This window comes from Salvelinus namaycush, chromosome 28 (assembly GCF_016432855.1).
Source record: "Salvelinus namaycush isolate Seneca chromosome 28, SaNama_1.0, whole genome shotgun sequence".
NCBI lineage: Eukaryota > Metazoa > Chordata > Actinopteri > Salmoniformes > Salmonidae > Salvelinus > Salvelinus namaycush.
This window is the reverse complement of record NC_052334.1, coordinates 28,329,679-28,349,636: the sequence shown is the minus strand read 5'-3', so window position 1 is coordinate 28,349,636 and position 19,958 is coordinate 28,329,679. Positions and strand designations below refer to the sequence as shown.

General features: G+C 41.8%; 1 protein-coding gene across 1 annotated transcript in view; it reads right to left on the bottom strand.

The window, feature by feature from the left end:
* Positions 1–19,127, bottom strand: part of LOC120023310 (centrosomal protein of 170 kDa protein B-like) — a 44,516-nt gene extending 25,389 nt beyond the window's left edge. Inside the window, exons 1-6 of the mRNA XM_038967332.1 lie at positions 18,936–19,127; positions 15,626–15,763; positions 7,415–7,504; positions 6,378–6,454; positions 5,742–5,832; positions 4,192–4,342 (exon numbers count right to left, since the gene is read on the bottom strand). Of these exons, the coding sequence (XP_038823260.1) occupies positions 4,192–4,342; positions 5,742–5,832; positions 6,378–6,454; positions 7,415–7,504; positions 15,626–15,730 (514 nt within the window). The 5' untranslated portion in view covers positions 15,731–15,763; positions 18,936–19,127. The remainder of the gene's footprint in view (positions 1–4,191; positions 4,343–5,741; positions 5,833–6,377; positions 6,455–7,414; positions 7,505–15,625; positions 15,764–18,935) is intronic.
* Positions 19,128–19,958: the final 831 nt, after the last annotated feature.

Genomic DNA, 19,958 nt, shown 5'->3' with positions numbered 1-19,958 from the left:
GTGGCCAGACGGAAGCCACTGCTCAGTAAAAGGAACATGACAGTCTGCTTGGAGTTTTCCAAAAGGCACCTAAAAGACTCTCAGAACATGAGAAACAAGATTATTTGGTCTGATGAAACCAAGATTGAGCTCTTTGGCCTGAATGCCAAGCGTCATGTTTGTAGGAAACCCAGCACCATCCCTACAGTGAAGGACGGTGGTGGCAGCATCATGCTGTGTGGATGTTTTTCAGCGGCAACAACTGGGAGACTAGTCAGGATCGAGGGGAAAGATGAACGGAGCAAAGTACAGAGAGATCCTTGATGAAAACCTGCTCCAGAGCACTCAGGACCTCAGACTTGGGCAAAGGTTCACCTTCCAACAGGACAACAACCCTAAGCACACAACTAAGAAAAAGCAGGAATGGCTTCAGCACAAGTCTCTGAGTGGCCCAGCTAGAGCCCGGACTTGAACCCGATCAAACATCTCTGGAGAGACCTGAAAATAGCTGTTCAGCGACGCTCCCCATCCAACCTGACAGAGCATGAGAGGATCTGCAGTGAAGAATGGGAGAAACTCCCCAAATACAGGTGCCAAGCTTGTAGCGTCACACCTAAAAAGACTCGAGACTGTAAATGCTGACAAAGGTGCTTCAACCAAGTACTGAGTAAGGGGTCTGAATACTTATGTAAATGTGGTATCATTTTATCATTTTTTTATACATTTGCAAACATGATTAAAAACCTGTTTTTGCTTTGTCATTATGGGATATTGTGTGTAGATGGATAAAAAAAAATCCTTATAGATTTTAGAATAAGGCTGTAATGTAACAAAACATGGAAAAAGTCAAGGGGTCTGAATAATTTCTGAATTCACTGTAGAAGGTCCTGTTAACTGCTCAGCAAGGAAGTGTGCACTTCCTTGGAAATCATTTGAAGGAAATATCATTTTATTTTTTTCAGCTATGTTCAATTATATTATTCATACTATAAAACAAGAAAAAAATTATGCCACGGAATTCTGAGCAAATCTTGTCTGCTAAATGAACTAGTGTAGCCCACAGCAATATGGCATAGTCATATTAGTTCCTAACAAAGAAAGTATGATAGTATGTTCTTCAAAAATATTACTATATTTTCTTCATATGTTTCTTTAGACCAGTCTAAAATAAAATGGATTTATTGTGATGGTGTAGGCTATATTAAAAGTTAGACTTTTTAAAATGTAGATGTTCCAAAGGGCTGCTTTGGTGGCTTGTAGGCTATGCGTGTCCATGCGCCAGGAGATGATAAATGTGTTTGTTAATTAACGGTTAATTACTATAACACTGGCAGTTATTTGCTTGACAATGACAGTTTGACAAAATTTCATGACCGCCACAGCCCTATCCGATACCAATATAAACGTAAAAGGCGAATAACGGCAATAATATTGGTGAACCGATATATCGGTCGGGCTATACATAACAGCCAAAAAGATGCAGCCAAAAAGTGGAGACAAGGACAGAAGGACACTTGTATGTACTGGAAGGTGAGAGATAGCAAAACTACAATCCCCCTAACCAACCGACCACTGACGCTCGCGTGGCATGGAAAAACACAGCCTCACACACACACCTTGAGCTAGCGGCACCAGGAGTAGGTTCAGCACTCTTCCCCAGTCCAGAGGCATGGCAGACAGAGATAAGGCTGTAACTGTCCCAGCTCAACATGCTCAGCAGGCAAGCCCAATGTCACTTCACTCATCCTGCCAACTGGTGTTCCATATTAGTAATGCTGCTTGTCCGACCCTACTGGATTGAACCTTTGACCCTGTCATCTCATAATATTGCTTGATCGCACACTAAGGGTAGACTTAACAAGGAGAGCTGTGTGCATCTTAACAGATCATCTAACACTTTGTGGTATAAAATGCTTATGAGGAGACAATCTTCCTCACTTGAATAAGATATTAGAATAGACGTCAGCAGCTATATTTTACCTGAGGCATAACAGACTGATATGCTGGTACTGTGTACTGGGCCATACGCCCTACCCTCTGTAGTGCCTTGCGGTCGGAGGCCGAGCAGGTGCTATACCAGGCAGTGATGCAACCAGTCAGGATGCTCTCAATGGTACAGCTGTAGAACCATTTGAGGATCTGAGGACCCATGGCAAATATTTTCAGTCTCCTGAGGGGGAATAGGCATTGTCGTGCCCTCTTCACAACCTTCTTGGTGTGTTTGGACCATGATAGTTTGTTGGTGATGTGGACACCAAGGAACTTGAAGCTCTCAACTTGCTCCACCACAGCCCTGTTGATGAGAACGGGGGTGTGCTCGGCCCTCCTTTTCCTGTAGTCCACAATCATCTCCTTTGTCTTGATCATGTTGAGGGAGAGGTTGTTGTCCTGGCACCACACTTCCAGGTCTTGGACCTCCTCCCTATAGGCTGTCTCATCGCTGTCAGTGATCAGGCCTACCACCGCTGTGTCGTCGGTAAACTTGGTGTTGGAGTCGTGCAGTCATGGGTGAACAGGGAGTACAGCAGCGCATGCTCGGAGTACATGTCCTGGTAAACCACTGGCCCTTCGGCCTTGTGAATGTTGACCTGTGTAAAGGTCTTACTCACGTCGGCTACGGCAAGCGTGATCACACAGCTAGTATAGAGCTTCAGTGTTGCTTGCCTCGAAGCACTCATAGAGGTCATTTAGCTCATCTGGTAGGCTTGAGTCACTGGGCATTTCACGGCTGGGCTTCCCTTTTTAGTCCGCAATAGTTTGCAAGTCCTGCCAGACCCAACGAGCGTTGGAGCCGGTGTAGTAGGATTCAATCTTAGTCCTGTATTTACGCTTTGCCAGTTTGATGTTTCGTCTGAGGGCATAGCAGGATTTCTTATACGCATCCCGCTCCTTGAAAGCGGCAGCTCCACCCTTTAGCTCAGTGAGGGTGTTTCCAGAAATCCATGGCTTCTGGTTGGGGTATGTATGGTCAGTCACTGTGAGGACAACGTCATCAATGCACTAATTGATGAAGCCAGTGACTGATGTGATGTACTCCTCAATGCCTCAATGATGAGTCCCAGAACATATCTCAGTCTGTGCTACCAAAAAAGTTCTGCAGCTTTGCATCTGCGTCATCTGACCACTTCTGTATTGTGCGAGTCACTGGTACTTCCTGCTTTAGTTTTTGCTTGTAAGCAGGAATCAGGAGGATATAATTATGGTCTGATATGCCAAATGGAGGGTGAGGGAGAGCTTTGTACACGTCTCTGTGTGTGGAGTAAAGGTGGTCTAGAGTTGTTTTCTTCTTGTTGCACATGTAACATGCTGGTAGAAATGAGGTAAAACGTATTTAAGTTTCCCTGCATTAAAGTCTCGGCCACTAGGAGCGCAGCCTCTGGATGAGCATTTTCTTGTTTGCTTATACAGTTTTATACAGCTTTTTGAGACTGGTCTTAGTGCCAGCATCAGTTTGTGATGGTAAATAGACAGCTATGAAAAATATAGATGAAAACTCTCTTGGTAAATAGTGTGGTCTACAGCTTATCATGAGATACTCTAAGTGAGGCAAGCAAAACCTTGATAGTTCCTTAACATTTGATTTCGCACAACAGCTGTTATTGACTAATAGACACAGACCGCCACCCCTTGTCTTACTGGAGGAAGCAGTTCTGTCTTGCCGATGCACGGAAAAACCAGCCAACTGTATATTATCCATGTTGTCGTTCAGCTACGACTCGGTGAAACATAAGATATTCAAGTTTTTAATGTCCCGTTGGTAGGAATGTCTCGAACCGAGCTCATCCAGTTTATTCTCCAATGATTGCACGTTGGCCAATATAATGGCACCCGCACCTGCGTCCCCTGTATCGGCATCTTCTTTCATTCAAATGATGGGGATTTGGGCCTGGTTGGGTAACTGGAGTAAATTCTTCACGTCCGACTTGTTAAAGAAAAAAAACATATTTGTCCAGTTCGAGGAGAGTAATCGCTGTTCTGATATCCAGAAGCTCTTTTCGGTCTTAAGAGACAAAGGCAGAAACATTATGTACAAAATAAGTTACAAACAAAGCCAAAAAACACAATTGGTGAGGAGCCCGTAAAACGTCAGCCATCTCCAGCGCCATTCTTCTACATTTGCAGAGAAAATTCATAGGCCTGGTCTATAATGTAGGATAGCACCTATACTGTGGTCTCTAGAAGAAAAGGACAACAGGACTGGGCAAGGTTTACCTGCTGCGAGGGCAGCTTTACCCTCAGCTTTCTCCTGTTTGGAGCGGAATGAGTCTCTGGTTCTCTCCTCAGCATGCTGCCTCTCCTTCTCCCTCTTCCTGGCCTCCAGGGCCTTCATACTCATCTGCAGCTGGCTGGTGTACTTCTCATGCTAATAAACACAAAAAGGAAAACGGGAAATGAAGAAGCCCCTACCACTCACATTCATAGATGACATGTACAGTGCATTCGGAAAATATTCAGACCCCTCGATTTTTCCACATTTTGTTACACTATTCTAAAATTGATTACGTTTTTCCCCTCAATCTACACACAACACCCCATAACGACAAAGCAAAATTAGGATTTTACACTTTTTTTAATTTTATTTTTAAGTATTCAGACCCTTCACTCAGTACTTTGTTGAAGCACCTTTGGCAGCGATTACAGCCTCAAGTCTTCGTTGGTATGAAGCTGCAAGCTTGGCACACCTGTATTTGGGGAGTTTCTCCCATTCTTCTCAAGCGCTGTCAGGTTGGATGGGGAGGATCACTACACATTTTATTTTCAGATCTCTCCAGAGATGTTACATCAGGTTCAAGCCCGGGCTCTGGCTGGGCCACTCAAGGACATTCAGAGACTTGTCCCAAAGCCACTCCTGCTTTGTCTTGGCTGTGTTCTTAGGGTCGTTGTCCTGTTGGAAGGTGAACCTTCATCCCAGTCTGAGATCCTGAGGGGTCTGGAGCAGGTTTTCATCAAGGATCTCTGTACTTTGCGCCGTTCATCTTTCCCCTCAAACCTGACTATTCTCCCAGTCCCTGCGGCTGAAAAACATCCCCACAGCATGATGCTGTCACCACCATGCTTCACCATAGGGATGGTGCCGGGTTTCCTCCAGACGTGACGTTTGGCATTCAGGACAAAGAGTTCAATTTTTGTTTCATCAGACCAGAGAATCTTGTTTCTCATGGTCTGAGAGTCCTTTAGGAGCCTTTAGGCAAACTCCAAGCGGACTGTCATGTGCCTTTTACTGAGGAGTGGCTTCCGTCTGGCCACTCTAGATGATTCCAAACTTCTTCCATTTAAGAATGGGGGAGAAGGCCACTGTGTTCTTGGGGACCTTCAATGCTGCAGACATGTTTTGCTACTCTTCACGAGATCTGTGCCTTGACAAAATCCTGTCTTGGAGCTCTACGGACAATTCCTTCGACCTCATGGCTTGGTGTTTGCTCTGACATGCACTGTCAACTGTGGGACCCTTATATAGGACAGGTGTGCGCTTTTCCAAATCATGTCCAATCAATTGAATTTACCACAGGTGGACTCCAATCAAGTTGTAGAAACATCTCAAGGATGATCAATGGAAACAGGATGCACCTGAGCTCAATTTTGAGTATCATAGCAAAGGGTCTGAGGGTTTTCGCTTTGTCATTATGGGGTAGTGTGTAGATTGATAAGGGGAAAAAATATTTGATCCATTTTAGAATAAGGCTGTAATGTAACAAAATGTGGGAAAAGTCAACGGGTCTGAATACTTTCCAAATGCACTGTACATGTGGAAGTTCTCTTACTTTGAGAGCCTCCTCTGGCACCTTGTGTTGACTCCTCTCCAGGATGTACACATGACAATGTGGAAGCAGAGTTAAGGAAAGCATATTCAAACTGGAGCCATTGGGTTAGAATAATACATGTCACTGACACTTGCCATTTTGGGTAATTATTAGCCTGTGCAGTCCTTGAAGCTCTAACTTTCTGAGAACTCAAGACATGTGACATGTAGCATGCAGGGTAAGTTCTGGTAACGCATACTAAACGTCTACCTTTAAGCAGCTTTTGTCCCAGTTATCGAAACTCATTTTCACTATTCATGTTTTTCAGCTCAGAGGTTCAAGGGTCCAAAAGATTTTCAGTCCAGAGTTGGACATAATCCAAAACCCCTGACTCAAACCACAGGGAATTAACATGTTGGGAGAGTTTGGTGCACAAACCACAGAGGGAAAAGAAAATGAATGTTTTAAATTCCTTTCTACCAGCAAGTATAGACCAAAGCTTTATGGAATTCAATTGTTTGTAAGAAACTAGCACAGAGAGCACTTAGAGGTTGAAAAGTACACATCCTTCTGATCCAATCAAGAAAGTCCCCAAACAATGAAGAATCAATAAAACAAAAGAATTACAATCATTATCAGATAATCAAAAGGATATCATATCCAAAGCGGATGACATCAGAGAGCTTCAGGGTGATGTAAGTCTGGTCTGGGATTCTCAGATCATTCACAAAAGTCTGGGGAGAAAAGAGATAAAACAGTTTGTTTTGGTGTGTTTACATTGAAAGCTTCAGAAAAACCTAGACAGTAATTATTTGTTTTCACAACAATCATGATTAGTGCAATACCATTGCAATAAAAACAGATACTGACGATGAGAGTTAGTTGTCACACTGGCAACAGGTCATTCAATTGCACACACAGCCTCTGGGGTTTTCCTAGCTAGGTGCTGCTTAGCAGTTGCCTGTGAGTGAAATTTAAGCTATCCTACCTGTAAATTAAGGCATTAACGAGATTATGCAGTTAAGTAATGGCCATCTGCCCTGAGTAGGCTGAGGAAGGCAGTCAGGGGACAGGTGGGTAGAGAGCAGGCTGACACTGAAAGCACTCACACACCAGCAAAAGCTACACGACTTAATTACATTACACAATCTACGTTAAACCCACAATCCAGAAGTATAGATACTGTATCGCTTAGTGGAAGGTTATAGCCTAACAGTGCTTAAAACAATGTACTGTAAGTAAGAGGGCTCACCACTATACGTAGACTAAATAAAGAGAATTGTCAAAGTAAAAGGAAACAGCCATGATACATTTCAGTAACAAGCCACTGATGTTAAGTTCTGCTCTGTTTAGAGTTGGCTGCTGGTGCAGAGAGAAACACTACAGTGAAACAAAGGACAGTCTTTCCCTCTCCTCAGTCCTGTGCTTGGCTGGAACAGTGCAATGAAGTGGCAATAGTACGAGGGAAGGTGTCAGGGGGAAGGAAAGAGAGGGAGAAAGGAACACCAGAGAAAAGGCCCAGGCCAGCAGAAAACACAGTACTCATTACAGCTCTAGCAACTGTCTCTGGCACTGAGGGCACTTTTGTGCTAAGGCCTGAGGGACTGGTAGTGGTGCTCTGGACCCTCCAGAGATGGCTGTGGCTGGCTGGATCCTTTATTTAACCTGTATGCAGGGGACATGATGAGACTCACCCCGTTCAGGCTGCCCAGGTCCTTCACCATGTGCTCGTCTGTGGCTGGGTCGTAGTTGACGACAGCGTGCTGCTTGTCCACACTGCGTGACTGTAAAGCAACAGAGAACATACCTGAGCATCTCATACTGATGGGCAATGGCTAAGAAACTTCAGACTAGATACTGTCATGAGTATAAGCAGTAAAACAAAATATCCGCAATGAAGGCAACATGCATGTACAGTAGATCACCGTGCTCATAGTCAAACAGATAGGCCTTTGAGTTTGCTTACATTCTCGCAAATTATCCCTATTACTCCTAACCAATACACGCCGGGCCATTATGGTACCCGCTGGTTGAAGACAACCCCAGTCTGACACTGAACAGGCAGAAAGAGCACTTTACACAACTCAACCAATCATTCCGGTCCTCAACAAGCCACCAGCCGGCAGGGCAGGAGGACAAGACAGACAGCTCTACTGTAGTTCTGCTCATTAATTAACGGGCAGAACAAAAGCAGTAATTAAGGCAGGCTGAGCCACTCGCTCTCTCTTCCACTCATTATCCACTCCAGGCCTCCTCTTCACCACAAAGACAGACCATTCACCCACCTAACTCATTTGCAGAGTTGCTACTGTTACTATCGTTCCTTCTTATTGTTGTCACATGCTGCATGTTAACCACAGTGGCAGTCGGTGCCATTTAATATTAGGGAGGACACTTCATTTTTTTATGAGCATGGCCTTATTTCTATTACAGGATATTGGATGACAGTCATTCATTTTCCTTTCACCCAGTTCAATGTAACATAGATAGGTTAAGGCTACTACATGATAATCAAATTTTCCCTATCACCATCATCAGGTTGCTACAACCTAGCCTACAAATGAAAGTTTAACATTGGTGCACATGTCGATAGAAAAATTGGAGTAATCAAGGTGACAGACAGTAACGCATTCAATACCGCCAATACCACCACTCTTGCCTGCATCTAGCTCCTCTAGGGTGTAACCATTAGTCCAAAACAATTGCAAAACAAGTGTTTCTATTAGACAAATTCAGGTAGATGTCCTTCAGGGAGACCATTGCAAAACAGTGTATTTTAAAACAGTTATTTGGTGACATGAATATATTTAGTATAGTTTTATCTAAAAATGTTTCACTATTTTTCTGAAGTTCACAGAGTTGGATGGTCCTCTCCTTCCTCCTCTGAGGAGCATCCACTGGTTTACCACTAATTTGGAGATTTGAGAGGCTCTGGCTTTATGGAGTAGCTATTTTCCTGTCTCAATCAGCACTGGGCAGGGCAATGGTTAGTATCATTATCCTGGTTTGTTTGGTATTATCATCACCACTTTGAAAACTCCACAGTATTGAGTAATTTCCATTTAAAAGGATCCATGAACAGCAATGTGAAGTTCAATGGAGCATATCAAAATTGGATGTCAAATGAAAGCAATATATATATATATATATATATATATATTTACAGTTGAAGTCGGAAGTTTACATACACCTTAGCCAAATACATTTAAACTCAGATTTTTCACAATTCTTGACATTTAATCCTAGTAAAAATTCCCTGTCTTATGTCAGTTAGGATCACCACTTTATTTTAAGAATGTGAAATGTCAGAATAATAGTAGAGAGAATTATTTATTTCAGCTTTTATTTATTTCAGCTTTTATTTATTTCATCACATTCCTAGTGGGTCAGAAGTTTACATACACTCAATTAGTATTTGGTAGCATTGCCTTTAAATTGTTTAACTTGGGTCAAACGGTTTGGGTAGCCTTCCACAAGCTTCCCACAATAAGTTGGGTGAATTTTGGCCCATTCCTCCTGACAGAGCTAGTGTAACTGAGTCAGGTTTGTAGGCCTCCTTGCTCGCACACGCTTTTTCAATTCTTCCCACAAATGTTCTATAGGATTGAGGTCAGGGCTTTGTGATGGCCACTCCAATACCTTGACTTTGTTGTCCTTAAGCCATTTATGCCGGTTTTGGAGCAGTGGCTTCTTCCTTGCCGAGCGGCCTTTCAGGTTATGTCGATATAGGACTCGTTTTACTGTGGATATAGATACTTTTGTACCTGTTTCCTCCAGCATCTTCACAAGGTCTTTTGCTGTTGTTCTGGGATTGATTTGCACTTTTCGCACCAAAGTACGTTCATCTCTAGGAGACAGAACGCGTCTCCTTCCTGACCAGTATGACGGCTGCGTGGTCCCATGGTGTTTATATTTGCATACTATTGTTTGTACAGATGAACGTGGTACCTTCAGGTGTTTGGAAATTGCTCCCAAGGATGAACCAGGCTTGTGGAGGTCGACAATTTTTGGCTGATTTCTCTTGTAGAGGTCTTGGCTGATTTCTTTTGATTTTCCCATGATGTCAAGCAAAGAGGTACTGAGTTTGAAGGTAGGCCTTGAAATACATCCACAGGTACACCTCCGATTGGCTCAAATAATGTTAATTAGCCTATCAGAAGCTTCTACAGCCATGACATAATTTTGTGGAATTTTCCAAGCTGTTTAAAGGCACAGTCAACTTAATGTATGTAAACTTCTGACCCACCGGAATTGTGATACAGTGAATTATAAGTGAAATAATCTGTCTAAACAATTGTTGAAAAATGACTTGTGTCATACACAAAGTAGATGTCCTATCCGACTTTCCAAAACAACAGTTTGTTAACAAGAAATTTGTGGAGTGGTTGAAAAACGAGTTTTAATGACTCCAACCTAAGTATGTAAACTTCCAACTTCAACTGTATATATAGAGAGATATTATTATAAAAAATCTTTCAACCATTTTCCATCCTATAAATTATGAATAAGCAAAAGCTTTGATTTCTGGTCAAAGAGATGAAAAAGGGGTCTTAGAAAACATCTAGCAGAAAAAGTCATTCAAGCTATTAGAAATACATCAAAACACATATTTTAGAGGGTGATGTCCATAGACTTCAAAACAAATACTACCAACTGGTAGCTGCTTCCTGCTTCATATCTAAAAGGGTGCTTATCCTACATAAACACAATTTACCCTTTACAATTGAAAAAAGTGGAAATGATACAGGGCAGATTTACTTATATATGCTCCACTCTGTATGGAATTAAAATAGCATTTGTATCTATTTATGCTCCTAACCCATATGACAAAGATGTTCTCCCTTCTGTAACCAGAAGCCTGATCAATTTAAATCGGATTATACGCTTATTATTGGAACTGACATGAATGCCATTATTGATGCTAAGCTAGATAGATATGAACCTTCTCATAGCTCATCACAAGTGAATGCTTCCAGTGCACTTAACCAATTTCTTAAAGATCTTAATGACCGTTGGAGACTTCAAAATCACACAACTAAGGACTATACATGCTTTTCTTTTAGATTTAAGACTTTCTCAAGAATTTACTATGTTTCAACATCTACTGATATTACAGGTAACATGGAACTTATAAAAACATTACAGGCCATTCTAACTGATCATTCTTCTGTAAATTTCAAATCTTCCCAATTAAAAAATGTGCACTGAGATGAAGGTTTAATAATACTTCACTACACAACTGACTTCCTTTTTCAGTTTAGATCCAATTTAAAATAATTTTTAGAAATAAATTATTACTCAGTGGAGGACTCAACTATGGTATGGTTAGCTGTAAAAGGTTTCATAAGAGGAAACACTACACATTTTTCCTCCCATTTCCAGAAATAAAGAGTTCAGAAGATCAGTGAATTGGAAAAGTCATTGTAAAATGCAGGAAGACAACTACTCAGAGAAAGAAATTGGGATAAAAACAAGTAGACTGAAACTTAATGACCTGTTGCAACAGAGCAGAGGGTGTGACTGTTTAAGGGAGTAGGCCTAGCCACTTACTGGCACTGCAGCTTAAACATGCTGAAACAAGATCATCAATACAGCTATTCAGATCCCCTACTAAGGGACTGATATCTGATCCTACAGAAATAAAGAAGTTTTATAGCATATTAGTCAGATTTATAGAGTTCTTCAAATAGCTTTGATGTTTCTGCTTGTCGGCAGACCTTACGTTGCCCAAACTTTCTCAGGAAGAGACAGTTTTATTAGAGGAACCTGTCACTTTATCTGAACTGAAAGCTGCTCTTTTAAATATGAAGACAGATAAAGCGCCTGGTATTGATGGAAAACCTCCTGAACCCATTCCCAACTTTTGGGATGAGCTAGGATCAGTTATTATTGAATCGCTTAACATTGCTATTGAAAAAGGACAATTCCACAGAGACATCAACACAGCTACTATATCCCTAATCCCTAAGAAAGGAAAATAAGTCACAAATTGGGATAATTTTCATCCACTCAGTTTAATTGGAACAGAAATGAAGATGTACAGTGGATTCAGAAAGTATTCAGACCACTTGACTTCTTCCACAATTTACGTTACAGCATTATTCTAACATTGATTAAATAGTTTTCCCCTCATCAATCTACACACAATATCGCATTAGGACAAAGCAAATACAGGTTTAGAAATGTTGGCAAATGTATTAAAAAACAAATAAATGAAATATCACATTTACATAAAGTATTCAGACCCTTTACTCAGTACTTTGTTGAAGCACCTTTGGCAGCGATTACAGCCTTGTGTCTTTTTTGGGTGTGACACTACAAGCTTGGCACACGTGTATTTGGGGAGTTTCTCCCATTCTCCTCTGCAGATCCTCTTAAGCTCTGTCAGGTTGGAAGGGGAGCGTTGTTGCACAGCTATTTTCAGGTATCTCCAGAGATGTTAGATTGGGTTCAAGTCCAGGCTCTGACTGGGCCACTCAAGGACATTCAGAGACTTGTTCTCCTGTTGGAAGGTGAACCTTTGCCCAAGTCTGAGGTCCTGAGCACTCTGGAGCAGGTTTTCATCAAGGATCTCTCTGCCGTTCATCTTTCCCCTCGATCCTGACTCATCTCCCAGTTGCTTCCGCTGAAAAACATCCCCACAGCATGATGCTGCCACCACCGTGCTTCACTGTAGGGATGGTGCCGGGTTTCTTCCAGACGTGCCGCTTGGCATTCAGGCCAAAGAGTTCAATCTTGGTTTCATCAGACCCGAGAATCTTGTTTCTCATGATCTGAGAGTCTTTAGATACCTTTTGGCAAACTCCAAGCAGGCTGTCATGTGCCTTTTACTGAGCAGTGGCTTCCGTCTGGCCACTCTACCATAAAGGCCTGCTTGGTGGAGTGCTGCAGAGATGGTTGTCCTTCTAGAAGGTTCTCCCATCTCCACAGAGGAACTCTGGAGCTCTGTCAGAGTGACCATCGGATTCTTGGTCACTTCTCTGATCAAGGCCCTTCTCCCCCGATTGCTCAGTTTGCCCAGGCGGCCAGCTCTTGGAAGAGTCTTGGTGGTTCCAAACTTCTATTTAAGAATCATGAAGGCCACTGTGTTCTTGGGGACCTTCAATGCTGCAGACATTTTTGGGTACATTTCCCCAGATCTGTGCCTCGACCCAAATCCTGTCTCGGAGTTCTACGGACAATTCCTTCGACCTCATGGCTTGGTTTTTGTTCTGACATGCACTGTCAACTGTGGGGCCTTATATATACACAGGTGTGTGCCTATCCAAATAATATCCAATCAATTGAATTTACCACAGATGGACTCCAATCAAGTTGTAGAAACAAGAATGATCAAAGGAAACAGGATGCACCTGAGCTCAATTTCAAGTCTCATAGCAAAAGGTCTGAATACTGTAAATGTAAATAAGGTACCTGTTTTTTATACATTTGCAAAAATGTATGTAAACTCACCCCATTCTGTACAAATGTGCGCAACCGTGACAAAAAAAAGCAGTTTTCCCACACATCTGTCCTTCTCACTATCACGCATTAGTTTTGCTTCCCCACCCGCCATTTAAAAAAAAGACCCGACGGAGCTCCTTGCCTTCTTGAATTATGCAGAAACGGGCAGCGTGGAGCTCATGTCATTGATTTTGTTGGAAAGGGGAGAAATTGTGCTTTACAATGGTATTGACATTACAGTTGATCTGGAAGTATGACGTTTTTGGGGTAAGGTCAATTGTACGGACCAAGACGATGTACAAAAGTGAGTGAGTTTACGTTATTGGTTTTCAAATCAACGTTATTTTAATTGTCCAGCAGCCAAAGGCATAATCCTTGTCATATTAGTAACCCATGCTAGCTGAAGCACCTTCAAAGCTCCCCTTTCTTAATTTTTAACAGATATTTTCATATCTGTCACATGAAACTGCTTACGCTTGGGGTGCGCGTTTGAGAATTGTGTTTTCCCGCCAATTGCATTTTGGAACATTTGCGCATTGCCTATAGCCATGTAAGCATCGTTGAGCTTTTAATAAGAAGAAATAAAACATTACGATTTTAAGCTAAACAGTCTGATCGGTTGCATCAATCAGCCTCCTTGCTTTTGAATTCTTTTTTTTTTTATATGCAGTGGTTGTATGAATTTTGGATCAGTTGTCCAAGAGTCCGTTTTGAACCATATATTTCTTTGATGATGGGACGCCATTACTGTTAAGCCATGGAGAGAATTATTTTATAAAAACAAAAAGTATTTGGTTTAAATTGTAGCCTAATGGTGCAATATGTTATAGGCTACCAAGGGTGTCTAACCATCCCCCAGGAGAGCCTTAAAAGGGGAGTGTTGTATTTTGAGACAGGCTTGAATATGCAAATAAGCCAATAGAAAGACTGTAGCCTACATTTATCTGATTCTCTGTGGTAAAACAAATTGTAATGCATACTATTTTGTAAAGTGGCAACCTTGCATCATCCAAATGATGTAAAAAAAAGTTGTGGTGAAATGTGGGGATTTTACCGAAATTCTTTTACCAAAATTTGCATCTGCACAGTTCTTCCAGTAAATGTGATTTTGTAAAATTTTCTGTGTAAATTGTTGAAAGTGTTACTTGTGCATAGAGTTGTATGTATTGTTACATTTTGAAATCAATATTTTTAGTTTAGCAAACATTTTAAGTGAAAATTCCATTACCATGGAATTGCCCTTGACAAAAAAAAAGGTCTGGTCTCAAATAATAAATAAAACACCACTCAGTTACAACATCAACCCACTTTCCCAGAGGAATGTCCATTTATCTTATCTGAGACGAATGCGACCTCTGGCACCCCACAGCCGTTGCAGAGTGACGAATACAGTTTCTCTAAAGACTTCATGGCCTACTTGTTGGGCTTGTAGAGGCACATACTGTTCAGACAGACTTTTACAAAGAGACAACATCAAGACGCTAAACAACTTTCATTTGAAATGGCTCCAGTTCCACATCTGTCAAAAAGCCAAACGGAATGCTCACATTACAGACAGTCACCAAACGTTGGTTTTTGTGGGTATTGTCATTTTACATTGTGCTGCAAATACAAAAACAAAAGACTGTACAATGCCAAAAAGGGACAAGACTGAAATATGCTTGGGCTGTAGCACATGCCAGACCAGAAAGCATGCACACTTAAAGAGAGATTATAAGTAAGCATCATTTCCAATAGGAGAGGCTGAGGTTTTGCTGGAGCCAGTGATGCCTGAATGTGGACAAGAGCAACTTTTCAATTCTACAAGCAGATGTGGTGGGCTGGGCATGTTGAGCAAACCACAGACTGAGGAAAGTGTATAAACTATTTTGAAGGCAGCGTTCCTTTTTCCAGTGGCAAGAGCTAGAAGTCAAGAGCGAGAAGTACACAGAAAGAAACTAGCAAATGATTCCAAACAGTTATTAGAACCAGAAAACATGGAGAAAAATAGCAGGGTGGAATGTGTCAGTTGCATTTTGCTTTGACATTTGCGGGAGGCAATTCTCCCAGCAGGCACTGCTCTTAAAACACACACGTGCACAAATAAACACCTCTCATATACACACAGGTCAACTCCCACAGATCTTTCGTACATTAATAAAACTTGCTTTCCTTGAGTCAGGACCCTAATATAGGCGTCATCCTTTCACTAGAGGGTGGATGGGCAGTTGACAGGTTGATGGCATGTGGTGTCTAAACAGAAGGTGCTGCGGATGTCATTCGGGTACTCCCTAAAAACACACCACCTCCATACAGCTACGACTGGAAGTGACTTTTCATAGCAGGTTAGGAGAGCATTTTCGCTAATCCTAACCCTTTTCCTAACCTTAAGCTAATTCTCCTAACCTGCTACGAAAAAGCCAGTTCTGGTAGTAGCTGTATGGAAGTGCCGTGTTTTTAGGGAATCTTGATGTCGTACACACCTGCAGCATGAGCTCGCACTCCTCCCGGCCCACAAAGATCATCTCCGGTGGCAACCGGTGTCTTGTGCCTGAGCTGCTGACTAGGAACCATGACGTCACACTCATCTTGGAGCCCCGACTCAGAGCCTTCTTAGCATCCTGGGAGGGGCGAGAAGACTTGATATTAGACAACATGTAGCGCAGTAGATTCTTGTTGTCACCACATTCACTAACAACTCAATTAATCTTTTCAGATCTATTAACATACAGCTGATACAGGAAAAACATTTTGGCAGATTTTTGTTCCCCCCCCCCCCCCCCAAAAAAAATCACCAGGAATTAAGATATAAAACTACTTTTTGTTTAGGAAATATTATCCCAAGTATTCCCATTAATACAAAAAATGTGATCGAGTCTTACTAGCTAGGTTTCTATCCAATTGGTGACAGACTTGCATGTGAATATTCTAAAATCCGCATAAAGAAAAAAACGACACAACAGTGGTAGGCCTGATCACCGACAACGACGAGACAGCCTATAGGGAGGAGGTCAGAGACCTGGCTGGGTGGTGCCAGAATAACAACCTATCCCTCAACGTAACCAAGACTAAGGAGATGATTGTGGACTACAGGAAAAGGAGGACCGAGCACGCAACCATTCTCATCGGCGGGGCTGTAGTGGAGCAGGTTGAGAGCTTCAAGTTCCTTGGTGTCCACATCACCAACAAACTAACATGGTCCAAACACACCAAGACAGTTGTGAAGAGGGCACGACAAAGCCTATTCCCCCTCAGGAAACTAAAAAGATTTGGCATGGGTCCTCAGAACCTCAAAAGGTTCTACAGCTGCAATATTGAGAGCATCCTGACTGGTTGCATCACTGCCTGGTACGGCAACTGCTCGGCCTCCGACCGCAAGGCACTACAGAAGGTAGTGCGTACGGCCCAGTACATCACTGGGGCTAAGCTGCCTGCCATCCAGGACCTCTACACCAGGCAGAGTCAGAGGAAGGCCCTAAAAATTGTCAAAGACCCCAGCCACCCCAGTCATAGACTGTTCTCTCTACTACCACATGGCAAGCGGTACCGGAGTGCCAAGTCTAGGACAAAAAGGCTTCTCAACAGTTTTTACCCCCAAGCCATAAGTCTCCTGAACAGCTAATCAAATGGCTACCCAGACTATTTGCATTGTGCCCCCCCAAACCCCGCTTTTACCCTGCTGCTACTCTCTGTTTATCATATATGCATAGTCACTTTAACTATACATTCATGTACATACTACCTCAATTGGGCCAACCAACCAGTGCTCCCACATATTGGCTAACCGGGTTATCTGCATTGTGTCCTGCCACCCACCACCCCCCCTTTTATGCTACTGCTACTCTCTGTTCATCATATATGCATAGTCAATTTAACCATATCTACATGTACACACTACCTCAATCAGCCTGACTAACCGGTGTCTGTATGTAGCCTCGCTACTGTATGTAGCCTGTCTTTTTACTGTCGTTTTATTTCTTTACCTACCTATTGTTCACCTAATACCTTTTTTGCACTATTGGTTAGAGCCTGTAAGTAAGCATTTCACTGTAAGGTCTACACCTGTTGTATTCGGCACACGTGAAAAATAAACTTTGATTTGATGTGAAAGAAAATATGTGCATTTTCCCACGAGTGGTGTTTCCACCAAACTGACGCGTTGTGGATAAAAATCAGTGCATGATGATGTAGTGCACACAGCATTTGGTATCCACTTACGTTTTCATGCAACAAATACAAATCTAATGTTCAGTGTGTTTCCATTTTCAACTCTACCAAGAGTTATCACAAACTGTTGCATTAAATAACAAATGTACCTACTCTGGTTTTAGCACTTTCACTACAGCCAACAGCTTGCAGATACAGTGCAGGTAGGCTCTGCAGGTAGGTTAGTCTACTTGAAGAGATTATTATGGTTAAGAGAATATTTTTATTTGTCAAACAGCATTCTAGCATCGACCACCATGTCAGCAGAACAAGAACCTCGACAGTTATTGGAAAGGAGCATCAAGCTCATTCCGTGCACTTCCACCGCCCTATGAAGTTCATCATAATTTATTTAATCTGTAGCCTGTCCTGAAAAGAAAATGTTTAAACACTCCAATGTGAGGCTAAATATAAGGTCTGGACATGCAGATAAATGAAAACCCGATTTTGCTGGGGTCTCTTTTCATATCGGTGAGAAATAATAATAAAAAAGTGAAATTACTACACACCTTTTATAGGGTTAGTGTTCCTTGACGGGCATATCTCCATGTTACAGCGCTTGTTAATGGAAGACAGACAGAAGACCACCTGTGCTAATTAGCATGATCCGAACACCTGTGTGTTTTGGGGGAGGAAGTGTATTTTGTCAACTGGATTTAAACACATTATGGATCTGTGCAAAACTGCTACAGTAAGTCTCTTATTTGAAATATTCTTTCTAGCTGACATGAAAGATAACGGGCATATCAGCATATGTTTGGAAAACCATTTCGTAAGCGATGATTGACGTTTCTAAACGTTAAAACACAGCGTCAGTTTACACGGAGCCAAATATGGGGGAATGTAATGGCTGAAAACCCTACATACCGAGTAGAAGGTTCTGAGAGCTAGTTAGGTCTTATCAAGTTTGGCTGTTTGTTCGGGTACCTTAACTATACTAACTCCTCAGTTCTGATCACCTTTGATTTTAGGTCTACAATTCTGCTCAATCATGCAGCCAACCTAAATTGCTGTTTGCTTAAAATTACCTACCATTCAACATTGGTTTGGAACGAGGTGCAACTAATTAAACATGATATGGCTATGCTATAATACCAGAATGATCTGTGGTCAATGGCTTGTACTGTAGTAATGTTAGTAAGCTAGTTGCTATCAGTCTCAGCCACTTTACTAACCAATAATTCCCATATTCATATCCGGAAAATGTTGCATATGCAATTCATCATGTCTAGCCAACTCACTTGTCAAACAAGCTAGGCCAGGTGGAAAGCTACAAAAACAACAAACGATTCTGAAGGTTACAATGGTTGTAACAACACTTGTTGCAACGTTAGCCAGCAGTTGACACTTGACTTTATGGTGAGTTTGCAAGCAGACTGACTCTCCACTTTCAGCAAGCTAGCTATAGTAGCTAAATTATCTTATTTCGAAAGAATGTTGGGATTACTGGTCCGTTAGCTCCTGTCTCTCTGGTTAGTTAGTTACCCGTTTAAATTAAAGGCCAAACATCATCATACAGGAAATAGGAAAGGTTTTCCCGAACGAGAAAAAAACAGTAGTAGTTCGACTCCCCCTTCACAAGCATACCTTTAATCCGGACTCTGCTTTCTCCAGAATAGTAGCCAGCGTTAACACAATAAATAATAATTTACAGCTGTATCTGTCCTCTTCTTTAGTAAAGTAGTTTCAAGAAGCAATAATGTTAGTCCAGGTAAATGGCGAACACACCCTCCCTTCAATATTTGACAAGCCGACGAAAACTGACATTACACTTCCACCGCCACGCACAAGGATCAACGTTCTCTAGACGAGTGACGCAACTAGTCAGTCCCACATGTCAACTCAAATGCTTAGCACCCGAAAGAGAAGAGTAATGAAATATCTAAAGTTGCTAAATAAAAGCACCACACAATTATGGGGTTTTGTCCAACTTCGCTCAAACATGTAGGGAATGGAAAAAAGTATGTTTTTACAATGAATTAAATCATGTCACATCAAAGTAATAAATAACAAAGTAAATATAACTTTGTAATAACAGTTTTTGTGAAATTATGTTTCAGAAACGGTCAGTAATCTCATAACTCGCCCACATGGAGACAGCATTCCTATTAAATTACTAGATGCAGTTGATTTCAGCACAGTGTTCTTTCTGGTGGATGCAATGTAGTATGTAGTTCTTTTTACTGTCAAGCCACAGAAGACTGGAAAACATTTTTATTATATGCGCTATGTATGCTTTAGTAGCGTCATCAATGACTTTGATTAGCGTAACGGCAAGAACACTGGCTGGATCCTATCCACATTAAGACTTCCGGTTTTAGGATTTTCCCTTCAAAATAAAAGTCCGCGGTAAAATGTATTTGTATGATACGAAATCATTATTTTTTGTTGTTGTAGTTTTTCATAGTGCATAATGTTACAATTATGAAAAACTAAACAAAGGTAACTAACTACATGTGGGGAAAATCTAAAGAGAACTACTATTTTATATAAGCTAAAGGGGCGGCAGGTAGCCTAGTGGTTAGCGCGTTGGGCCAGTAACTGAAAGGTTGCTAGATTGAATCCCCGAGATGACAGGGCAAAACTCTGTCATTCTGCCCCTGAACGAGG